Here is a 16,027-nt window from a genome sequence, read left to right as displayed (position 1 = left end):
TCCCTCCATTTCAGGCACCTTCAATCGTGCCAGATCGAACTAGTGACGTTGAATAATGGGGTTTATCGTGGAACAGTCCACCTCAGCGAACAGGCACTGGGCAAGCTGCAATGGTGGATAATAAACATTCGCCAAGTGAATGGAAGTACCATCCGCCCTCTTTCAACTGAAATGATCATCACGACTGACGCGTCCAAGACAGGCTGGGGGGCCGCTTTTGGCAAGTCGTCAACCAACGGACGCTGGTCACACGAGGAAAACCTTCACATTAATGTTTTGAAACTGAAGGCTGCCTTTCCCGCGATACAATCGTTCCTAAAACACGAGTCGAACACTGTGGTGAAATTGCGTCTAGACAATACCACAACCGTGTCAAGTATTAACAACCAAGGTGCAACCCGCTCCCCACAACTGCTGTCTCTGACTCTAGACCGATGGAATTGGTGTCTACGACACAACATTTATTTGAAAGCAGAATATCTCCCAGGAACCCTAAATGTTCATGCAGACCGAGAGTCAAAAATCTTCAGCGATTCCAGCGATTCGAGAATAAGACCACAACTCATTAGACCCTTTCTAAAGGATAGAGAGATCGATCTGTTCGCCTCCCGGTTGACCAATCAACTAACCCGATATGTAACTTGGCGTTCAGATCCCAATGCCTACGCAACAGATGCATTCACTGTAGATTGGAGCTCCATGAGGGGATATGCGTTCCCTCCTTTCAATCTAATTTCACGATCCCTACTGAAGGTGAAAGACGACAATGCAACCTCACTATTAGTAACACCAATTTGGCAGGCCCAACACTGGTGACCGCAGTTGCTACAACTGGCAATAAGCCTACCTATTCGTCTCCCTGCCTCCTGAACCCTCCTGGAGGACCCATCCAATCGGGGAGCTACTCATTCAATGTATCCAAGATTGCGGCTAGCCGTTTGGCTCATTTCCAACAGCGCTGCTCAACAAAAGGCCTTTCGAACACAGCTACCATACTACTGTGTCCTCCACACGAGAGTCAACAAACAAGGCATATGACTCCGCTTGGGCCAAATGGAGTAGCTGGTGTTCTTCAAGACAAATTGTTCCGATTTCGGCAGATATCCGAGATATTTTAAGCTTCCTAATCGGCCAGTTCGATAAAAACTTACAATACCGTACCATCAACGTTTATCGTTCGGCCATTCCTCAGTACACGCATGGGTCGGCGGCAAGCCAGTGGGACAACGCCCTACCGTTATACGACTGATGAAGGCATCTCCAATGAACTTTGTAAATGACCTTGTAAACGTAGGTATTCGTCAACATGGGACGTATCTACAGCAACTTCATATTTGTCTTCATTAGGGGAGAACGATAAGATAGACCTAAAGCTTCTAACTAAGAAACTATTGATGCTGTTAGCTTTAATATTACCAGAGAGGTCCTCAGTCCTATCAGATCTCGATATTCGATTCCTAAAAATACAACCTGATGTCTTCATATCTACACTAACTAAACCGCCGAAAACAGGGAATCCCAGATCTCTCATCACCATAGCTTTCCCGCGTTTTACAGAGGACAACTTGCTATGCCCTCTGAGATGCTTAGAAACATATTTAATCGCCACAAAGGAGTTCATATCCTCACCAAACTGTGAAAAGTTATTTCTCTCTACCCGACGCTCACACAGACCCGTGTCCAAAAGCACAATTGCTAGGTGGCTGTGCGACACAGTAACATCAGCTGGCATCGAGTCAACCATTTTTAGGGCTCATTCCACCAGAGCGGCCTCAATATCAACGGCAGCTAGGAAACAGCTACCACTAAATTAATGACATCATCAAAATGGGAGACTGGACATCCCCTCTACTTTGCAACGGTTCTATAACAAGCCGACAATTGACAATAAGTATGCAAACACGATTTTGAAATCCTGAAGCCCAATTACATTATTATAAAGTATGAGTGCCTAACACTCCCGGTACGTTATCACACCGCTTACTAGGTAGAAACCATTAAAATTAATATTTGGGTTTTGTTAGCTTTAGACTATGTATTGTTCTATACTTGTTTGCGTTGAAATCTATCATTTTTTCCCCATATATTTCCACCGAAGTTTTCGAAGTGTAATTTAAATTACACAAAGGGCCTCCTGTCCCTGTTAGTGTAATTATGATTATACGAGCAAACGAAGGGGAAATATATGGGCCCACCCTTCACCGATGCGGTTTTTCCTATACCCTTATACTTTCGTTTTCTCGCACGTGTTGAAAAGAGCCGATAGGGACCGGTAGTCAGGCATACTTATATGCCAGATCTTATTATTTATTCATTTTTGTCATCTCTTTTCCGTATCCGGAAACGTTAAAGCGTGAGTTGAGCACGGTAAGGCAAGCTTTACCATTTGTTTTCCCAAATATTTCTCCCTTCGTTTGCTCGTATAATCATAATTGAACTAACAGTGCTAGGAGGCCCTTTGTGTAATTTAAATTAGTGACCATTCAATGGCCTATATAATACGTAAGGCACATCACACTCGTCAGAGCCCCAGAACAAATAATACTAGATCAATGAAAAACTTCAATAGAGAAGCTTTTTTAAATGATTTGAGGCAAAAGGAATTACAAAATACCTCTCATTCTCAAGATCCAAATGAGATGTTGCTTACTTGGAAAAATATACTCATGGAAACTATTGAAAAGAATGCACTGCCATAGGAGCATTAAAACGTATGATGGCGTCTATTCCCATGAGTACTGCTATCCAAATTTATCATGCACTATTTCTGTTCGGTTTGGAACTGGCTTTGTGACACGCTAAACATAAAATTACAAAAACTACAGGTTTATGCAAAAAGACTGAGGTCTGATATTTCTCAGTAAAGACCGAGAAAGCGAGGTTATTAAAAGGATTATTATATGGCATTATTTAACCGGAAACGAAGTTTGCTTTCCTTCTCGTCCTTGCTGTTTTGTACGGGTTGGCTTTTATTTTTCTATAAAGAATCGTCCATAGAAAATAGCTAAATCGTTTCAAATTGTATCGTCTGGATAGTTAAACTGTTTTCCAAGTGTTTTTCCTTCGAATCACATTCGTAAATGGTTTTTTGTTTCGTTTATTTTGCGTTTTTTTCTGTTTGAATTACGAAGTTTGTTCACATTTGACAGTAAAAATACGCGTTTTTGGACGTGGTCGATTACGGGAAAATAATAGACCGGCAAAAATGTGTCTCAGCCAATCAAAGCACGTCATTTTGCCGGAAGTAACGCTTGCCATGTAATAATAATGACTTAATTTAAGCACATGCTTTAACGTGTACGCTCTGCGCGCGCGGGCAAAGTGCTGTAATGGAAATTGGCTTTAACACGAAGCCTTGAACTAATCAAAATATTTCCTGGCGCGTTTCGCGCGTGAGTGTCACTAATGACAGGTATTATGAAAAACGATTGACTTACATATTTTAATGTCACATGTTATACAACCGATCACTTTAGTGCCATTTTATTGTTTAGGTTTTGTTGGATCTTGCCAAAACAATTTTTGAAGAACAACATTCTTTAGAAAATGTCGTCTGCAGAATTATGATGATAACACAGTCATTGTTACAGTCCGAACGCTGTTCTGTGTTTTTAGTGAATCAAAATTCCAAGGTAAACCTTCTTCAAGCATCCATGTTTCATTCACGCATGAGTAAGCAAAACGTTTTTTAATAAAGCCCGTTGACATCGTCGACAATCTTGCTTTGCATTTGCACTGTGCACGGTGTTTGCAAAGTTTCAGAGAGTTCCTTGATTTAATTTTCAGGAAAAAAACAGTGAATAACTTTTTCATTTTATTTTGTTTGCGTTTTTCTGATCATTTGGTAAAAGTGTCCGCCAGTTTGCACCATGGTCGGCGTAATCGTATCATGCTTTTTTTCCATTTGTTTTACCCAGTGTAACCCATCGAAATGAGTATAGCTGGGACGCTACCTGTCCCAATGATATTGAAGCCGCTTCTCCCCAGTCTTCACGCAAGGAAACACACGGCCAAATAAATTTTAAAATTATAAAACACATCATTAAAACTTTCGAAGAAAACTTCACTTTAGAAAATAGTGAATAATTTTTTAAGATTATTAACCAAGGTTAAATATGTTTGATTTGATAATTTCATCGTTTGGAAATGCAGAAAGAAAGGCCTTTTTCTTTGACAAAAAAACGTACAGACAATACATTAGACACTCCGTAAAAATTAAACATTTTAATAATCTATGCGTTTCAACAAAACGTTTCGTTGTTTTTATTTAGAGATGTGAATACATCAAATACAAAATCATACACATGAAAAAGTTACACAAGTTTTGCTATGAAATTTTAGCTTTTAAATTTGCAAATCCCTTGATATGATAAAATCTTCTGAATGAAAGTATGCACTATTTACGCCGCCAATTTTTTTCTCTGTTAATAGCGTTTGTTTCCCAGTCAATCGACAACTTCTTTCGCTCAAAATCAAATTGCGTTTGTTTGAAAACACGTTCCATTACAGTCCCAATCACAAACTTTTAACTCAAAACCATAAAACAAAAAAATTCTTTTAACTTCGTTTTGTACATCGCAACAAAAGCAAATGAAATAGTCAAATAGCTTTGTTTTCTTCACAACACTCCCGTGAGGGAATCACGAATAAAGCCAAGTGAAGCCAAATTTGCGGGACTTTACCTTCAGGCAAGAGGGTCTGGAGGTAAAGTCCCGCAAATTTTGGTTTCATGAAAACAATCTCAAGGTAGCTTTATATTCATTTCAATGGTCAAATTCCAATCAAAATGAGCCTGCATGAAAAATTCTCAATTTATCTGCAGAATTTGTTTTCTCGTGCGTTTGACTTGGAGGCCAAGGATATTATATGCAGTGAGAGTTCCAGCTCACCTGTAAAGACAAGGAGGTAATTTTTTAATCAGTATCGTAGCACGCTTGAATGTGTGTCCCTTTTATGCAAGTCTTTCTGTGTTTGCTTACTGCAAAATAATTGATTTCAAAGAATGAAATAACGATAATGCTCTCAATTTTACGTATCAGGGCCAAGGTTTGCTGGTGGCTACGCCAATGGTGTTGCACAAAATTTTTTACGCGAGTAATATGTTATTGTAGTTATAGCAAGCCAGCTTTTGTTTGTTTTTTAAGACTTTATTGGTCACTTTGTGTTATCCAAGTTTGCATGCGTATCTATACAGGGTGTATCAAAAGAATTTGGAGAAACGTTGCTATAGTTATCAGGGCGCAAGATCTGTGAAAACCTTTCGTAGAATAGGTAGCTGGACTTTTAATTATTCATCTAACAGTAAAATTGTCGCAAACAATAACCATTGTTAGGATGAGAAATGTGTTGACGAGGATTATAGAAAAATGAAGATTATAAAAAATAGCATTTTAAAAAATAGAAAATTTGAAATAACCAGCAGCTTATAAGCTAAGCGTTCGCGTGCGCATCAGCCAAATTTTCTAATTGTTAGCTTGAACAATATGTGCCATATTTTAACCCCGTGTTTCTAGTTGCTTTTGTTGCCGTCGGCTTTCCGAGCGCGTGGCACTTATATAGCAGTGCATTTTAATATTTTAGGGAACAAATATTACAGTTTGCGAAAGACATGGAGTCCAATAGGTCCAATAGGCCCCATTCCCCTTTGTTTAATGTAATGTGTAGTCAGTCCTACACAACAAATCAATTCCATGCTCATAATCACTGTATGTATAATGTCTGTAAATAGAACGCTAATGTGCCATGAATAGTGACCGCAACATGGAATGTACCATTCACGTTTGTATGTGTATAAAAGTATTTCCTTGCTGAAAACAGCTGAGTAACATGAATCCAGATAAAATCAAATAATATAGTTACACACAAACACTGGGATACTGAGAGTTACATATATGATACCATATAATTGTTGGTGTTAATGGATGTGTTGATCTTGTGCTGGTTGGCAACAAATTGAACAAAATACAGGAAACATCCTTTAAGCTCCAGTTCAAATGATTTAATTGTTTATTGGCTGAGTTCTAACTTTCATGTCAACTGCAACATATACATGTAAAGATTAATAATTTAAATGAAGCAATTGCTTTGCTACCGCTTGCCTTTCGCATGCAAATTTTGTAAAATGAACTTTGGAATACTGCTCGTCAATTATTCTCAATTAGATATTAGCATATTATTCATACATACAGTGTTACTTCTTGCATGTTCTTCTATAAATTGACTTAGTTGTATGAGAATTTGAAAATAAAAGGTGGCACAATTAGCCTGTATATATTAAGTGACAAAATTATACAAGATATTGCAGTTTGTTGCTCATCATATCAATCGCATGTTTTAAAAATTGCTGCCCTTTTCTATCCATTTGGTCTTGTGTCATTTATGGCAGATGATAAATGATGGAAAACACCCAATACAATTTGCTAATGGCTGTTTTTCCCTACCCGGGAGAGAGAGGCAGCAATCCCTTGCGATAGTAACTCCTAGTTTTTAATCTGAAGAAAACATCTTGCCAAAAGCATTACCGATTTGAATGTTTAATTTTTGTTAATTTTTTGATATTTTTTTATATGTACATGCAGTTTATCCGACTTCCAGTGCCCTGTCAACATTGGCATTACTGGTCACGTGGCAACTACAGGGCAGGTATTTATATGCAAAGCGAGTCTAGTGCTCACTCTCAACTAGAAATAGACAGTGGACCAGACGGTAAAAATGTGCTCAAAAAACGATTTTCGCTGCACACCTCTCACAACTAGTAATTTCTTTCATAATGTTAAGGGGAATAATGCAAAAGCAAGTAGTCAATGTGGCCACGAGCGATAAGTGTGCACAATAAGCAGAAATTTAAGTTTTATTCACGATGACGTCATCGATACATATGAAAACCAAAAAATTTGCAAATTTCAAAAATTCTCAGTACCATTAGATAGACCAGTATAAAATGAGTAAAAAAGTATATTGCATTGTTTACTTTCAGTCACTCGTTTACTAAGCATCAACGAAGGTTTTTCCATGATGCTGACTCAGCATTTTAAAGTCTTGCTTAAGCCAAAGGCAGATCAGCCAACTTGCCCGGTTTTATCGGCTGTTACCTAAGTCTTAAAGCAAATCTTCTGAACACCAGATTTTCGATTACTTTCATCCTTCATTAATGACATATAGTTAGTGAAATAGTTTTAAAAGAATGAGGTCGGACTGTATTAAATGGCAACATATATTAAGCATTTTATATGATATGCATAAAATTTTCCTCATGCTTTCTTATTATGAGCAAGAAATCCACTTGAGTTTTTTCTGTTTGCTGTTTTTGCACAATTCTCTTCCACCGAGTTCTTTTGTTCGTCAATGTGTTGGTGAATGCAATTCTCTACTAAACACTCCCTTAGACTTGATTTGTTCAAACGGATAAAAGTGATCGAGAGTCTTGTGTTCAGAAGATTTGTTTTAAGATTTAGGTGACAGCCGATAAAACCGGGCGAGTTGGCAGGTCTTCCGCCTATGGTATATGGCGTACCTTAAAATGCTGAGTCAACATCGTGGTAAAGAAAACATTTGTTGATGCTTAGTAAACGAGTGACTGAAAGTAAGCTATGCAATATACTTTTTACTCATTTTATACTAGTCTATCTAATAGTACTGAGAATTTTTGGAATTTGCCAATATTTTGGTTTTCATATGTATGGTGACGTCATTGTGAAGAAAACTTAAATTTCTGCTTATTGTGCACACTTATCGCTTGTAGCCACATTGATTACTTGCTTTTGCATTATTTGCCATAACATTATGAAAGAAATTATTAGTTGTGAGAGGTGTGCAGCGAACGTTGTGTTTTTGAGCATATTGGTCCACACCTTAAAAAGTCGATTAGAAAACTGCGTGGTTACAAAATGCTGAATTTTCACTATATGAGTGCTTTGTTCAAAGTTTTCTTGGTATAGTCCGTCGTTGAATGTTTTATGTAGTGCGGTGTTTGAAATTAAATGAAGATATGATCGTCGCACTTTGCTGGACAATTTAAGCAATCGTCTCAGGACCTTCACATTCCTTTCACGAGAAAACATGAGCCCAACAATATTGACCTGCTCACCACTGTGTGACTTCATAGCTCAGTTGGTCAGAGCACTGCACCGGCACCGTAGAGGTCATGGGTTCGAATCCCGTTGAGTCACCTGATTTTTTCAGGTACTGAGACGATTGCTTAAATTGTCCAGTAAAGTGCGACGATCATATCTTCATTTAATAGTCCGTCGTTAGTAGCTAATGCTTACGTGTGTGTTTTGAATTTTTTTTTTGAATGATTATAAAACATTTGAAGTCCTAAAAATACCAATCTACAAAAAGACCAATATTATCTTAGAATTTTGACTCATTCTTGAATCTAGTCGTGTGTTTATTAAACATCTTTATGACTGTGTATTTTTTATCATACTTTATTGTATGTGAACATTTATTTTTCAAATTTTATTAAGAAATATAATGCTCATGAAAAATAATAAATCTGAAACGAGACGCATTGATAATTAATGTAGCCAAATTTATAGTTAGGTTACTTTAAAATTATCCAGTTCAGGTAGCGCTATACTCAATGATACTTTAGTAACTTGTGTTGTCAATTAGTTGTGTGAAGGACTATTCTTACGTGGACTTTTGTTTGCATTGAGCGGTCATTATTTTTTTGGTCAATGTGTTGCAGCATTTCCAATGCTTTCTTTCCCTGGAAATTACGAAATTGCAATCTACACATTCACAGTAAAATATAATGAAAGGTAATTGAAATGCCTGGCGTTACTATTTTTTGGCTGAGTTTCAAGTGGATTCAGATTTGAGCAACCATTATGAAGAATTGGTTGACTTGTTCTAGAAATCTTCTGGTAGATTAGGTGCTGTAAAATTACAAGAAGATTTTCTTTAAAACTGTGCAGGGAAAGATATTAATAAATGTTTTGAACCCTGCTAGATACAGGGGTTATCTAAAGAAAACTTTTCGAAATGAGTTAATTTTGATCGCCAAATTGTTTTTTCAATGAAGAACAAAGCTAAGCAAGAAGCAATTTCTTGTTGACGTCTGCTTGGAATGAAGATGTTGAACAGAGGTTTGAGCCAAAGTGTCTTGGGGTATTTGAAGCTCCCATCAACCATGCTATCTAAAAGTTGTAACTTCACGCCTATAATCAAGGAAGTCATTTTTGCTTCAATCAATGATTGTATTCAAGAATTTTCTCGATTTGTATTTCAAAGAAAAGTACAACGCAGAGTATCAACTTCTAAAAGGTGTCATTCTGCGCCCATTTACTCCTTTTTAAGAGAACAGAGACTTTGTCGTGGTGACAAATTTAAAAGTTGTCTTAAAAAGACTAAATACCATGGTGAATGGTCAAATACTAACGTAATTCTTCTTAAAAAAACTTTTTAAGCCAGAACACTGAACCAACAATTTTAGAAGAACTGTTTATTAAGCTAAGAAGGCATTATACATTTCGGCAGACTACTCATCAGGTGTCAACGTTTGCTAAATGAAAGCTTCAGAATCATGCGATATTTATAATATTACCAAAAGTCAACGTCATCTCTAAATTGAGAGATGACGCTTACAACAGAGATAAATGAAACACGTAATCTTTCTGTCGGCAGAGGACGGGATTAGTCAACTTAATTAATACAGACTCCATGACGCGTAACTGAAATAATTTTTTAATAACTTTATAGTTATGATCAGAATATGAATTGGCACATTGAGTGTTGCTCAAAAGATTTTTTCCAATCGCTGAATCACATAAAATCAAATCCTTTTTAGGATGCAATCAGCTCCTTGAGATTATCAGTATAGAAAGCATGTCGACATGAAAGGTGCTAGATTTTGGTAATTTTTCTTGCAAAATTTTCCAACTAGTAAGAGGTTAACCTGGATAGAATCAAGCCGTCCAAGGTTCTGTCATCACAGCTCTAGCTTTGCTTTGTAGAACGAACAGTGATGGAAAGCCCAACGAGTAGCTCGCGAAGATCACCAACCAAAGTAATTGCTTTATCATCATTTATGACAGATTTTCGGCAATGATCAACATAGAAGTTATGTTTCACTGTCAGGAATGGACGGCATTGCAGTCTTTATGGGACAAACATTACAAAAATATGCATTCACTTGTTATGGATCAAACTCGTTAAATCTATTTTCTATAGTTACTGGTCTTTCTCAAATTTTCATTAGCTACCATATTGCTTCACTAAACTTATTGGATGAATTGTCCGCGAATTCAGCCTACCCATTGAAAAAATCAGGATCGTTCTGCAGCCTTATCTTCAAAAACTTTAAGCAAGTTTTCCTCAAAGATCGAATATTTGAAAAATTCTTCCAAGGTAAAGTCCATTATGAAGGCGTCATATTGTTAAATATATATACTGTGTACGATACACGAGTTTTTACACGTGCTGTTTATTCACAAACGAGTCGATTCGAGCAACACTGAACTGTCAGGATGGCTGCTGGAAAAATTGGTTGGGTATGTAAATATCACATGCGAATGAATGACTAAAAAGGGGCCGTAGCGTTAAAATTTAGATTTGAATTATGAATGATGCAAAATTGTTTCTCCACTTCGTGTCCTAGAAGCTAAATTCCTCTTCTATACACGACGATGCATCTTTAAATTCCTGCAAAAGGCCCATCACATTTTTTATCATCGCTGTGGCTTATAAACACAACACTATAGCTTGGCCTTTTTACTCTCTCGACCTGAATCCAGTAGTGCCATAATGAAACGCCATGTTGATGAGGGTCGTGGGCGATATCTTCGAAGTACCTCTGGAATGCGATGAAAAGATTTTTTTCATATTTGTTGCATAATTAGAATCATATCGTCAACTGTATGTGCTACTGTACTGTAAACTACAAAATATTCGTATAGCTGTTTCGAACAAGCAAGTGATTGTATTAATGTAGCTAGCTGTGTCGGAAGTTTGTAATGAACAAGATCTGGGTTTTTTAATTTTTGTTTAGCATTGTTTAGTCGATGATGCTAGAAAATATTTCGGTATCATTATATGTCCAAGTTATACAATTTCATCGAAAAACTAATTGACAGCGATACCCGCGACCAAGGCTCATTAGCTTAACTAAACTTCTTTTTCGTATGATTTGGTCTGTTTTCCAAGCATGTTTACGTGTTTTTGTTACTTGTTTCTTGTTGTGATTTCGTTGCCTGAAAAGACTTGATAATGTAGACTAGTGAGAATTTTTCTTATCTACAACGAACAAGGCAAATTGTAGCTATTTTGAGAGTGGAAAACCATATTTATGTAATAGAGGTTTTATCTGTTTATTTTAGACGCTGAATATTCCTGATGCGTACAACGATCCTCGATTCAATCCAATGGTAAGTTTCTATTGATTTGCTTCTTTCTTATTTTTCATAAAAAGCCATGCTTTTGCTTTTTGATATGCAGTGTCGTTATCCGCAAATTTCAATTGTGCTTTTCAACTTAACGCTTTTGTTGATTTTTTGATCTGATGTTGTCACATTGATTCAACACAGAAAATTTTGCCCAAACATGACTACATATAAATGGGTTGGTTAGGCCGCTAAAGGTTTGTTATCTTTATTGTATGTCTGTTGTGTGCATTGAACGTACTTCTGTTAAGGTTGATGAAATATCAGGATTTACAACGAAAACCATACTGTGCATGCCTATTCTCAGCTGTGGGGGCGAAATATTAGGCGTGGTTCAACTCCTGAATAAGATGGATAACACACCATTCAACACAAATGATGAAAACCTGTTTGAGGTAGGAATGTACACTTTACCTCGTTTCATATTAAACTGTGTCTGTATAGAAAGGTATTCTCTACTTAATGTTTTTACATTTAACGTGTTAATTATTGATATTGCTGTTCAACTGGTCTTTATTTCATCTCGTGATTCGTTTGTAGTAAATTGCCCGTGTGCGAGTAAAAGGGAGGGGTAGAAAGGTGTCAATCATGTTGTTCTTGTAGTGCTACTAGGAATGTGAGGTTGTTGTTGACGAAAAAAATACATTGTTATTATTGCTGTTAAAGCAGTTTTGTTGTGAGTTACTTAAGGGAGGCAAGGTAAATCCCAACAACTGGCACCTCCGACGGGATTCTTGTGGAGTAAATTAACTAGAAATAGTGAGTATGGCGGCGAATTTGCGAGTTAAATTAACACAACACCGTATTACAATGGAAAGAACAAACAACATTTTTGATTCAAACCGACGAGAGAATATCGAGAGACATCGTACATCACTCAAAACGATCACAAACAGTGTTAATGAAATAAGATTAACTGTCGAAGAGAGTAAAATAGAAGCGAATGAGGACATAGCGGAGATAACGAGATGGAACGAAGAACTCGATGAGAAATTAACTGACGCGGATAAAGAGATTGAGAGATTGCAAAAGTGACTCGAACGAAGTAAGCAAGAGAAAGAAAAGATCTTAAGAGAAGAACAGTTTACTCATGAAGCGAAATTAAATGAAATGAAGATGAAGTATCAGGAAGAATTGTCTAGCGCTAAAAATTTCAAAGGATGTTCCAGAATTGATAAAACGGGCTAATCGGGTAAATCCCAATTTACTGCAAAATTGCCGAAGCTGGTCATTTTGAAGTATATAGGAAACTATAAGGATTGGCCAAGGTTTTGGGCCAATTTACCGAAACTATCGACAAAACTAATATTGCACCAAGAACGAAGTTCACTTATCTGTGTGAATTACTTGACCCGAAGATAAAATCAGTACATGGAAGTTTCGAAATGTCTGTGAATTTCTACAAAGTGGATAAACCTGAGCTGGTTCTGATTGAAAATCTTCATTATGCCAAACTGATCAGTGATAATGAATATCTAGCTAAAGTTGACATTATCGACAACGATGAAAAGAATTAGCTTCCAGTTCATGTCATTTTCGGATGTGGGGAATATTCTGGAATGAAGAATCAATCCAAACCCCGAATCGGCAAAGACGGCGAACCAGTAGCAGAATTTACAAAGATGGGCTGGTTTATAATAAGCCCTGGTGCCAAGTTCGATCGACAAACGATGCTCTTAACACAAACAACACAATATGATATCGAGGAATTATGCCGTATGGATGTATTGGGACTTGCAGATATGTCAGAAAATGACCAAACCATCGCTCGTGCGGAATTCAAGGAGCAACTAGCTCGTATTGAAATTGGTTTACCGTGGGGAGGAAATCATCCAGAGTTATCAAACAATAAACGAGGAAGTCTGTCACGGCTTGAAAATTTAATGAAAAAATTACAGCTTAAAGGACAGTTACCCCAGCATATAGTAAGATTATTCAAGATCAACTCGAAGACAATATTGTCGAGAAAGCCCCGCAAGAAATGTAGGAAAGGAATTTTACATTCCTCACAAGGCAGTGGTGCGTGAGTCAGCTGCGACTACGAAGATGCGAATAGTGTATGATACCTCGGCGCGAGCACATGCAGACGCCCCTTCACTAAATGAATGCCTTAATCCAGGACCACCACTTCAAAACCGCTTGTGGGATGTTTTAATACGTCAACGGGCCTATCCAATTGCTGTGACTGGAGATATACGTCAAGCGTTCTTGCAAATTAGAATTGTAGAGAGTGATCAGGATTCCTTGAGGTTCAATTCGATATCAGGTGAAGCAAATGAAATTGTCACATATTGGTTTTCTTGTGCACTTTTTGGTTTAGCGCCCTCTCCATTTCTATTGAATGGTGTGTTAGAAGCTCACTTAGATTCGTGGGAAAAGAAACGACCTGAAGTTGTCGCTGAGTTACGCAAAAGCTTATATGTTGATGATATGGTTAGCGGAGGTGAAACCATTGAACAGGCACTGCGGACCAAACAGGATTCCATGGAAATTTTACATGATGCCATATTCTAACTTTGCAAATAGATTTCCAACCATCCAGAGTTGGAAGAAAACGCAGTTGTTGTTCCAGAAAATGACATACAAACGTATGCGAAGCAACAACTCGATGTTAAAGCAGAAGGGTCAAATATACTTTGACTTAAGTGGGACAAGCATAGAGATACATTCATCATAGTTTTTCCTGTAGAGAAGGTTCCATCAACGAAACGTGGAATCCTCAGAAAACTAGCCAGGATATATGATCCTCTAGGAATCGTTGCGCCCTTGACACTGACCGGGAAACAAATTTATCGAAAGATTTGTGAGTCAAAGTTATCATGGGATGCGCCACTGCAAAACAATACTCTGCAAGTTTGGAGAAATTGGAAACAGCAACTGCCGATCGAATTCGAAATTCCGCGTTCAATCGTACGATACGAAGAAGCTATGGAAGAAGTCGAACTACATGCCTTTGGCGATGCGTCTGCTGAGGGAATTGGAGCGGTAGTTTATTCAGTGATTAAACAACGTTCGGGTACCACCCGACAGCTTGTAGCACAAAAGGTCGTCTTGCAAAAAGGGGTTTGACAATACCTAGGTTAGAACTTATAGGTGCGCAGATGGCCACAAATTTGGTGGTGAACGTACGTAACGCTCTCTAGACCACGGACCCATACCACAACTTTATGGATGGATAGCTAGTATGGTTGCTTTTGCATTGGATTAAAAGGAATGGGTAGTACAAGCAGTTTGTGGCAAATCGAGTAGGAAAAATTCAGATCCACAAAGAAATTCAATGGCGATATGTTCCATCTAACAATAATCCCGCCGATTTAGCCAGCAGAGGAGGTTTGGTCGTGGATTCAACACTTAGGTAGAAAGGACCGGAATGGCTGGAAAATAAACATATATGGCCGGAGAATCGAGTAACGCACTCCTCTCCAGCATCTGAGAAAGAAGCAAAATTGATTCGAGAAGTCCTCACAATAGGGAAGATTGTGTCCGAGTTTGATGATCTTCGGCAACGAGTTGAGCTTCGGCGTGCGTTGAGAGTCTGTGTGTGGATAAGGCGGTTTGTCCATAATTGCAGAAATAACTTGAAGATACTCGGTCCAATCGAGACAGAAGAAATAGAGCGTGAGCGCATTTGGTTGATTAAAAGAATTCAAGAAAGTGATCGAAAGGAAGTGCACTATCCAAAGGTCAAGGCCGAGCTTGGTTTACAATTAAAAGAGCACAATACTGCATTCTGCCATGGTCGATTACAAGGAAAGTATGCAATGTATCTTCCAAGAAATGCAATGTTCTCGAAAAAGTTAGTTAATAGAGCGTATTACGACACACTCCACGAAGGAGTGGGGTAGACTACGGCAGCAATTCGCGAGACGTATTAGATCCTGAAACTGCGTACTTTAGTCAAGGCAGTTTGCAGAAATTGTAACGGTTGCAAGCGATATCGTTTTACAGCATTTGCGAAGCCATCTCCCGGGAAACTCCCTTTAGATCACACAATTGGCGCTGCGGCATTCGAGGTAGTTGGAATAGATTTCGCTGGTCCATTAAGATGCAAGCAGACACTCAAATAAGAAGGAAAGTTCTATTTAGCTATATTTGCATGCAGCCTTTCACGAGCTGTGTACCTGGACCTCTTGCAAAATATAGAGACGGGGACATTTATCATCAGCTTCAAACGATACATTGCAAGATGTGGAAGACCTTGCGTTGTGTATTCAGATAATGATGGAACGTTTTTAAAAACCGCAAAATGGATTTCAAACTTACGACGAGACTAGAAACTTCAAGGTCTATTGGATCTTCAGTATGAGATCGTTTGGAAATTTGTGCCCCGTAGTGGGGAGGACAGTTTGAAAGGTTTATTGCAGTAGTGAAATCAGGTATGTTTAAAGTAGTTGGCGAAGCAAACTTAACCTGGATAGAGTTAAGCGAGGTGATCCTCGACATCGAAACGCAAATAAACAGGCGACCACTAAGCTATGTTGAAGATGATGAGGAGTTACGTGCATTAACTCCAGAATCCTTTGTTCATCAAGAACTAATTTACTACCTGAACAAGACACATGTAAAATTGAAGAAATTGGGTTAAGAAAGCGTGCAAATTTCCTAAAAACCTGCAAGGAAGGATTATGGCGTAGATGACAACG

The 16,027-nt window shown here is 38.0% G+C and overlaps 1 protein-coding gene across 2 annotated transcripts in view; it reads left to right on the top strand.

Annotated features, from left to right (window-relative positions):
- The window catches only part of LOC124445887 (dual 3',5'-cyclic-AMP and -GMP phosphodiesterase 11-like), a 48,533-nt gene that overhangs the window by 8,657 nt on the left and 23,849 nt on the right, over positions 1-16,027 (top strand). For both annotated transcript variants that reach the window (XM_046996670.1, XM_046996669.1), the window contains exons 5-9: positions 3,495-3,632; positions 4,823-4,905; positions 6,579-6,642; positions 11,322-11,369; positions 11,636-11,779. In XM_046996670.1, the coding sequence (XP_046852626.1) occupies positions 3,495-3,632; positions 4,823-4,905; positions 6,579-6,642; positions 11,322-11,369; positions 11,636-11,779 (477 nt within the window). The remainder of the gene's footprint in view (positions 1-3,494; positions 3,633-4,822; positions 4,906-6,578; positions 6,643-11,321; positions 11,370-11,635; positions 11,780-16,027) is intronic.

Source organism: Xenia sp. Carnegie-2017, unplaced genomic scaffold (genome assembly GCF_021976095.1).
Source record: "Xenia sp. Carnegie-2017 unplaced genomic scaffold, XeniaSp_v1 HiC_scaffold_22, whole genome shotgun sequence".
In the NCBI taxonomy this organism is placed as follows: Eukaryota; Metazoa; Cnidaria; class Anthozoa; order Malacalcyonacea; family Xeniidae; genus Xenia; species Xenia sp. Carnegie-2017.
This window is presented reverse-complemented; position numbering and strand designations above follow the sequence as displayed.